Source organism: Phocoena sinus, chromosome 1 (assembly GCF_008692025.1).
Source record: "Phocoena sinus isolate mPhoSin1 chromosome 1, mPhoSin1.pri, whole genome shotgun sequence".
Taxonomy (NCBI): Eukaryota; Metazoa; Chordata; class Mammalia; order Artiodactyla; family Phocoenidae; genus Phocoena; species Phocoena sinus.
In genome coordinates, this window is record NC_045763.1 from 46,377,858 (window position 1) to 46,387,194 (window position 9,337).

The following is a 9,337-nucleotide window of genomic DNA, read 5'->3' on the forward strand; positions in this document are numbered from 1 at the left end:
GAATCCCCCTGAGCTCTCATTTTGCCCACCTGTGAGATGGGGCTATGACCATTCTCTTCCAAAGCTGTGAGGCTCTAGAGGATGGCAATGGTGGGCAGAGCCTTCTGTGATGACCAAGGGCCATGGTCCTGTCCACTCTGAGACGCCTTTGGCTAAAATCATCTCCCCGTGAGTCATTTGCACCAGGGGCAGTGCCCCACCCACTCCCAGAGCCAGGGAACCATGCCACTCTCACCTGTTTCTTGGTGTCCACCTCCAGAATGTCCATCAGGTTGATCATGATGTTTTTGTGTGTCTTCTTGTACTTCCCAACCCGCAGTGAGACGGTAAGCCAGCCAGGGCGCCCTGTACACATGAAGGTCTTGCTGCCCTGCTCCTTCCATTCCCGTACCTGCAGACATGAGAAGAGGCTGAGCTGGGCCTGCCAGAGATCCCCTGGGCAGCTCACAGCCTTGCTTTCAGGAGAGGGAGCTGGGAATTTACCGAGGCCCTGAATCCTTCCAGGTACCAGGAGGAGCGGAATGATGAAACACCCACTGGCCCTATCCTCTGGACTCTCCCTGGCTAGTGAGGCCGACAGAAAAGCCAAAGTGCTGCCACATCAAAAAGCAGAATGAAAAAAGAGCAAGAGAACAGGATCAAAGCACTTTGAAAACATTTATTCTCACTGCAAAGTTCAGGACAGGTTTCGTAATGGTAGTAATAACAACCGCACAAATGATAACTATTTACTAGCTGCCACCATTGTACCAAGCACTGCTGTATCTTGTCTCACTTAATTCTCACAACAACCCCAGGTGGCTGGGATGACCTGCCTCCTTTTGCAAACGAAGAAAATGAGAGGCAAAATAACCTGTCCAAGGTCACACAACCACTGAAGGGCAGAGCCCAGATTCACCATCAGAACTAACTAACTTTAGGCCTGGAAGGATAAATGGACTCGAATTAATAGTCAACAGAGTAACAGCTAACATTTACTGAGGCTTATTAGGTGCCAAGCCCTGTTCCAAGCGTTTGCGCATGTTAACTCATGCATCACTAGCATGGGGAGAGAACAGGCAGGGGAGGCCCACCAAGCCAATGGAAGGAAGAACTTTTGCAAAACCCTTCTGTAAGTGACCAGAGCACAAAGTACAGAGAAGAAATGGCCCAGGAAATGACAAGCCCATCAGGAACATGGGAGGAAGCATGCCCTTCCTGCTGATGGACAAGGGCAGGGAGGTGGATATCTGTTGCTGTGACCTGCGACCACCCATGTCCTCTTCATCTGCTTGTAACACTCCCATCTTCCTTTGGTCCAGGTGAAGCTGATTCCCCTCCTGCCCCAGGAGATGGGCACATGACTGAGGTCTGATTCTATCCTCCTGGCCACAGTGACTGGTTCAGGGATGGGTCTGTGATCCAAGTGAAGCCAGTTAAGACCAATCCTGGGAGAGGCCCTCTCACTTCACTTGGGTTTGCTAGGCTAGTTGGATGTAAGCCAGAAACTGCTGGGGCCTCCGCAGGGAGACGGCCTCCCTGAGAGTAAAGTCAACTCAGAGGAGAGCAGAGCCAAGGGATGGCAGCTGGAGATGAATCCTGGATCCGGTGATGTCTGAGCCACTTTTACTCCTGGACTTTTCAAGACCTGGGTCAATGAAGTCCCTTTTTACTCAAGCCAGTTGGAGTTGATTTTCTATCACTTGCAACCAAGAGTCCTTGGAAGAAGCTGGACTGAAGCTGGTCAGGCAAACAGTTCAATGTGGGGAAGAACTGTTCTGCGATTGGAGAGGCCAGGGTGCCACGTGAAGCAGAGATGTTCACGCAGAGGGGTGTTACTGAGGAAGGGATTCCTGTGAGTAGGGGGTAAAGGGATGACCAGGCAGACCTTGCCCCTGCCTGACTCTGCAGTCCCAGGACTTAATACAAGATCAGAGGTGTGGAAGATGGATTGGGACAGCTGCATGCAGCCTGGAATGGGAAGGGGGGCAGTGGGGCATGAAGTGAATGTGGAGACCATCAAGCCTGAAACATCGGTTGGGTTGGATCCTGACCAGAGCCAACCAAGATTTCGGGCAGGGAGGCAATCCTGTGGAGTGTTGCCCTTATGACTAAGGGCAGGCCAAGGAGAGGTGGGGAGGGCCCAGGGAACAGGCAACTGGTCAGGTAGCTATTATCACATTCCAGGTGTGAGGCAACAGAACCAGACCTCCAGGGTGGAATGAAATGGGCTGGGAAAGAAGAAATGTCACAGTTCAGGCTCTGAAATCAAGCTGTCCTGAGTTCCAGACCCATTTACTAGCTATATCATCTTGGGAACATGACTTACAGTTTGAACCTCAATATCTCCCACCTGCAGAACAGGTACAAGACCTACCAGGGTGGTCCTTTTCCGGTAAGCTGCCTGAGGTGACCTCTAAAAATGATTCAGTATTCACTTGACCCAGAAAACCCCACAAAATCATGCAAATTAAGAGGTTCGAATCTTCGTGTTCACTTTAAGAACACTGGTGAAACTGTCCAGGCCGTTAAGGGTATGCATAACCGAAAAGCCACCAAGTATCTGACGGATATCACTTTACAGAAGCAATGTGTGCCATTCTGTTGTTACAATGGTGGATAGTAGGTGTGCCCAGGCCGAACAGTGGGGCTGGACGCGGGGTCAGTGGCCCAAAAGGAGTGCTGAATTTTGACAGCACATGCTCAAAAATGCAGAGAGCAATGCTGAACTTAAGGGCTTAAATGCAGATTCTCTGGTCATTGAGCACATCCAAGTGAATAAAGCCCCCAAGATGCGGCATAGGACTTAACAGAGCTCATGGTCACATCAACCCGTACATGAGCTCTCCCTGCCACACTGAGATGATCTTTACTGAAAAAGAGCAGATTGTTACTAAACCAGAAGAGGAGGTTGCACCAGAAAAATATATTCCAGAAGAAACTGAAGAAATAAAAACTTATGGCCTACGGAACTTCCCTGGTGGCACAGTGGTTAAGAATCCACCTGCCAATGCAGGGTACACGGGTTCGAGCCCTGGTCCGGGAAGATCCCACATGCTGCGGAGCAACTAAGCCCGTGCACCACAACTACTGAGCCTGCGCTTTAGAGCCCATGAGCCACAACTACTGAGCCCACACACCACAACTACTGAGCCCATGTGCCACAACAACTGAAGCCTGCGCACCTAGAGCCCGTGCTCCACAACAAGAGAAGCCACCACAATGAGAGCCCCCGCACGCCGCAACTAGAGAAAAGCCTGCGTGCAGCAATGGAGACTCAATGCAGCCAAAAATTAATTAATTAATTAAACAAAACAAAACAACAACAAAAAACTTATGGCTTGGGAATAAATGCCACACACAAAAAAAATGCAGGGCTTCCCTGGTGGCGCAGTGGTTGAGAGTCCGCCTGCCGATGCAGGGGACGTGGGTTCATGCCCCGATCCGGGAAGATCCCACATGCCGTGGAGTGGCTGGGCCCCTGAGCCATGGCCGCTAAGCCTGCGCGTCTGGAGCCTGTGCTCCGCAACGGGAGAGGCCACAACAGTGAGAGGCCCGCGTACCGCAAAAAAAAAAAAAAAAAAACAAATAAAAGTTAAAAAAAAAAAAGACCTAAGTTTTAAAGAAAAAAAAGTGTTGCTGTGAGGATGAGAAATAATGGTCATCAATGGCATGGGGTGTGGCACAGGGCAGGTCCTCAGCAGCGGGCCAGTCTGGCAAGGCCCATCATCTTCCTGTCCCTAGTGAGCCCTTTGGTTTAGCTTAGGTTCCTAAGCACTCACTGTGCTGCTTTGGGCCAGGGCCCATGGGATAGAGGGGAGTCGGATAGCAGTCTCTGCCTTCAAGGAGCTCACACTCTGATGGGGCAGACTAGCAGGTAAATCAAGAATCTGAACACACAGAAAGAACTAGGCAACAGGGTGCATTTGGGACAGAGGGTAGGCTGGGCTCTGGAGCTGTGACTGTGACCAGCGCAACCCATGGCAGCCTGAGTAAAGCACTTCCAGATGTTGCCTGCTCCCACCTGGCCCAAGGTCTATCCCTCACAGGGATGGCTCTCCGCATCCATCTTCATGCTCTTGGAGGCAGAACCCAGCCAGCAGCAAACAGAACATGGAGGCTGCTACACCTGTGGCGAGGGTGGCAGCAGGAAACAGAAGCTCTTTGCAACCTGACGCCAGTAAGAGAGGAACATAAGGAGGGGCAGAGGGAGCCAAGAAACTGCCCAGGCCTGATGCCCAGGCCTGATGCCCATGCCAGCTGTGGCCATGAAGGAGGAGGCGCGGCTGTGAGCGGCAGCAGGGGCAGGGGTTCTGTGGGTGCTGACATAGGGGAAGACGTATAGAGTTACTGGGAGGCGGGCACTGCCTTGTCAAGAGTGAGCGCCTGGCGCAGGGTCTGTGAGGCTCCCCACCCTGGTGTGGGGCTACCTTTTCACTTTAGTCCTCTATTATAAGAAGGCGGAAAGCTCCTTCTTGTTAAGGAGTAAACTCCAAACTGAAGGGCCCTTCCCAACCTAGTTCCAAACTGACTTTCCAACCTTCTGCCTCTCTTCTCCTATGCTCACGCTTTCCCCAGTCACTCACCCTGCTTCCCAGTCTCCAGCGCCAGGTGAACCTTCCTGAAGACCCCCTTCTCCTCTGAAATCGATTGGGCCGGGTGAGAGCTACTTGAGCATGGCTCACCTACCCTCTCTTATGATTCTTTACATCCCTGCAGATCCCCGCACGTACTCTGCACATAGTAGGCACTCCATAAATGTCGGAGCAATGCTCTGTTCTACTCTTTTGCTTACTCCGTTCCCTCTCCGGAAGCACCCCTCCCCCCAGTTATATTTTTGTTTAGTTCAAATCCCACTCAGACGCCACCTCCTCCGTGAAGCCCTGGCTCCCCCGCGCCGCGCACCACTTCGCGCCTGGCTCCCGCCCCACCCGGCTCCGCTCACCTGCTTCTGGATGTCCCGCACGCGCTGCTCGTGCAGCCGCGGCGCGCTGCTGAGCTTGAACACCACCCAGGCGCGCACATAGTAGTAGATGTCGAAGATGAGCGAGAGCGGCAGGAGAAAGAGGCACACGAACACCCAGCGCTGGTGGATGAGCACGAACTCCAGCCCCTTCACGCGGACCCAGAGCAGGAAGAGCAGAGCGCACACTGCCAGCGACACGGCGGGCTCCATGGTGGAGCCGGCGGCTCACCGCGCGGGGGAGGGGATGCCGGCTCGCGCCGCTGGTCACCGCCACCCGCTCTTCGCCGGCCTGCGCTCGCTGCTGCCCGCGGCCCGCTCCCCGCGAGCCCGAAGACACCTCGCCGCCTCGCGATTGGCTCGGGTCGCAAAGGTTCGGTGGGCCGAGACCCGGGTGGTGACCAATGGCGAACCGCGCCGGGGATCGGACCAGGAACCTGCTGCTTTTATTGGCTGCGGGAGTCAGGCCGCTCCACCCTCTTCTCCTCTCAGACACGCTGGGAGGGGGTGGCCGGGGACCCTGGCGCTGGTGGGGTCTACGGCGCTCTGCGGCTCCGGGATTCAGGTTTCCCGGCCCTGGGGACTGAGGAGTCGCCCCGCCGCTGAGGGGCGCGGCTGCAACCTCCTCCCCTCCTCCTTAGGTGGCGCCTTCTCGTGAGGCGCGTTAAGCGGTCATGCGTTCGGTTACCTCCCGGGGGTTCGGGTCGGGGCGCCCCACGCCTTGGGTCCGTCACCCTGCAGCTTGGCCGAGGATGCCCGTACCGGCCAGGGAGGGTGGAAACCTGGCCTCGACCTCCACAGGTCGTGTCACTCTATGCCCTCATGGCCACGAGATGCACCTTTTCATTTTTCGAGGCGCTTTCTGTAAATTCATTTGAGTTACGCAACAGTCCAGCGGCGGGTAGTTGTGAGCCCGTTTTATAGATGAGGAAACATCCTAGAAGGGTGAAGGCCTGCCTCTGAACTCCTGAGGACTTAAGAAATGTAGGCTAGGGTTGGCGCTCTTCCCCGTCTCCCGCTATACTGAGGGGGAGGGGAGGACTGGGGAAAAGGACTGAAGGAAGGTACCGGCTCTGTAAACTTATAGTTCCCGCTCTGCCAGGCAGCGTTGCAGGCCCTGGGACAGGGTGGTGAGCAAAGCAGACGGCCCAGCCCTCAAGGAGCAGCCAGTCCAGAGGAGCGTGACTGTTACCAGCAAAAGCTTAAATCCAGTGTCATTTGCATTCCACTGCAATCCTGTAGAGAGACAGTTACTTCTTATGGAATTTTAGGAAGTGTAGATTTTTTTATTTTAGAAGCCAAACATGACTTACCAGGCCCTTCAGTGGCCTTGCTTGCCTCCACACTTTCCTCTCTTTCGTCTCTGCCCTAACAGGCACTCTTTGGACGTTCCCGGGGCCCCACTATCTCTCATTTCAGGCCTTTGCTCAAGCTGACACCTCTGGAATGCCCTTTCCCATCTTCTTCATAGAGCTAACATTACAGGTCCTTGAAGTCAACTCAGGGACACCTCTAAAACTACATTTATGGCACTTCCTTCTCCTTTCAAGTGCTCATAAAATAGAGGGTGTCTATGTCATGATTCTTTTACATTATTTCATAATCATCTCTGGGTGTCTCTCACCCTCACAGACTGAGCTTTAGGATAAAATGTCCACTTTTGTATTTCTAGTTTCTAGCATAATGCTTGGTGCATAGTGGGCACGCCAGTGTTTGCTGACCAATGAATGAAGGAAGAATGTAGGCAGAGGCTCAAATATTCAAGTAAATGTAAAAGTCAAAATAGAGGCTGTTTGCATTAGGCTTCAAAAATGAATTGTCTAGACTTGTACTCTCTTACACAATAGCTTCTAGCTACTGGTATGTGGCTAGTCCAAACCGAGACATACTTTATGTGTAAAACACCCACTGGATTTCAAAGACAGTACAAAAAAGAGAATGCAGAATACCTCATTAATAATTTTGATATTGATTACTTTTCCTTTTTAAGTCTGAATAATATTCCATTTTATGTACCACATTTTGCTTATCCATTTATCCGTCCATGGACCCTTGAGTGGCTTCTATGTTTTAGCTATTGTGAATAATTCTGCTATAAACATGGGTGTACCAATATCTTTCTGAAACCCTTTTAATTCTTTTGGCATATACCCAGAAGTGGAATTGCTGGATTGTATGGTAATTCTGTGTTTAATTTTTGAGTTGCTATATTGCTCCACAGTGGCTGTACCAGTACTTCTTGCTTTCTATTTTGATTTTTTGACAGTAGTCGTCCTAATGGTTGTAAGGTAGTATCTCACTGTGGTTTTGATTTGCATTTACCTGTTGATTAATGATGTTGAACGTCTTTTCATGTGCTTTTTGGCCATACCTATATCTTCTTTGGAGAAATGTCTGTTGAAATCCTTTGCCTATTTTTGAATTGGGGCTTTTTGTTGTTGTTGTTGAGTTTTAGGTGTTCTCTGTGTACTCTGGATATTATCCCTTATCAGATACATGATTTGCAAATATTTTCTCCAATTCTGTGGGTTGTTGGGCCCATTAATTTTTGCACAAGTCAAGGAAGCTCCCTTTGATAGGGAGTCTACTCATGAATTACTGTTAATAAATGTATATTAGTTACATAAAAACCTAGTTAGAATGCTTAGGAATAGGATGTTCTGGTTAACAAGTACTCAGGTTAACTGGAAATTAAGCAAAATCCCCTTTACGGTTTGACTATGAAACAATCTTTCTAAAATGTGAGTCCCCATTTCTTGCTTAACGAATAGAGCCTAAGGAACACAAATAATTTTACTTATTAAGGAGCTCAGTAAGCACCAGAGTCCTAACAAAGAGAATTTTATTATATTTGTACAGTACAGCTACTGAGATCATCTGGTCTTCACAACCAGTCTGAGGGGTGGCAATACAGAGAACTATTAATCTGTGTTGTTTTTAGTAAATGGGGTCATTCAGACAGAGAGAGCTTGAGAGACTTGCCTGATCAGCGTCTTATTCTGGTGAATAGAGAAGCCCAGATATGGCTCCCATTTTCTGGATCTTTCCATCACTTGAATCTGCTCCCTTGATTATTGTGTGAAACACCATATCTTGTGGTTAGGTTCTAGAGATACGAAGTGCAAGCTTTAGAATAGGGTTTCTTGGGCTTCCCTGGTGGTGCAGTGGTTTAGAATCCGCCTGCCAATGCAGGGGATACGGGTTCGAGCCCTGGTCTGGGAAGATCCCACATGCCGCGGAGCAACTAGGCCCGTGAGCCACAACTACTGAGCCCACGTGCCACAACTACTGAGCCCGCGTGCCACAACTACTGAGCCCGTGTGCCACAGCTACTCAAGCCCGCGTGCCCAGAGCCCGTGCTCCACAACAAGAGAAGCCGCCGCAATGAGAAGCCCACGCGCAGCGATGAAGAGTAGCCCGCGCTTGCCACAACTAGAGAAAGCCCGCGTGCAGCAACAGAGACCCAGCTCAGCCAAAAAAATAAAATAAATAAATTTATTTTAAAAAAAAGAAAAAAAAAAGAATTGGGTTTCTTTAAGTGTGGTCTGAGACCATCCACATCAGATTGCTGGCTAAAATGCAGATTCCAGGACCCCACCACATCCCACTGAATCAGAATCTCCCCAGGTGAGGCCCAGGAGTCAGCTTTTTAACAGGTCTCCAAGTTATGATTACAAGTGCTAACATTTAGGAGATTGGACTGAATGTGTATTGACTCTGAAACATCTCTAAGAATATTCTTTGTTTTTAAATGAAGCCCTAATAAGAGATTCTTTTCCCTTGCAAAGTGCAGCTTTTGCCTAAAAGCCCAGTTTATCTGGAAAACCATAATAAGCTAACTTCCAGATAATCAAGACTTTGTTGTCTTATCACCTTGTGTATCTTAAAAACAGTAAGCAGTTTTTGAAGTCTCCAGGACAAGACTTTAACTCCATTCTAGGGGAGCTGGCTTTCTTATGCTCGTGGTCAGAGTCATTCATTCATTTGTTCCCTCAACCTCTCACTGGTGATGCTTTATAACTCAAACAGCAGCAACAATAAGGGTGTTTATTCTCTCATATAGCCAGAAGTCTGAGTGTAGTTTGACCCAGAGTTAGTTAAGTCATTAGCTCAATGACTTTTTTTTTTTTTAATTTATTTTTGGCTGCGTTGGGTCTTCATTGCTGCACGAGGGCTTTTCTCTAGTTGCGGCCAGCGGGGGCTACTCTTTGTTGCAGTGTGTAGGCTTCTCATTGTGGTGGCTTCTCTTGTTGCAGAGCACAGGCTCTAGGCATGTGGGCTTCAGTAGTTGTGGCTCACGGGCTCAGTAGTTGTGGCGCACGGGCTTAGTTGCTCCACAGCATGTGGGATCTTCCTGGACCAGGGCTCGAACCCGTGTCCCCTGCATTGGCAGGC

General features: G+C 50.2%; 1 protein-coding gene across 2 annotated transcripts in view; it reads right to left on the reverse strand.

Annotated features, from left to right (window-relative positions):
* Window positions 1-5,280, reverse strand: part of DHCR24 (24-dehydrocholesterol reductase) — a 39,219-nt gene extending 33,939 nt beyond the window's left edge. The window contains exons 1-2 of one of the 2 annotated variants that reach the window (XM_032649408.1): window positions 4,925-5,270; window positions 236-391 (exon numbers count right to left, since the gene is read on the reverse strand). In XM_032649408.1, coding sequence (XP_032505299.1) covers window positions 236-391; window positions 4,925-5,155 — 387 coding nt within the window. In that variant the 5' untranslated portion in view covers window positions 5,156-5,270. Of the gene's footprint in view, window positions 1-235; window positions 392-4,924 lie in introns of both variants that reach the window. The other variant, XM_032649416.1, reaches the window with a different exon arrangement.
* Window positions 5,281-9,337: the final 4,057 nt, after the last annotated feature.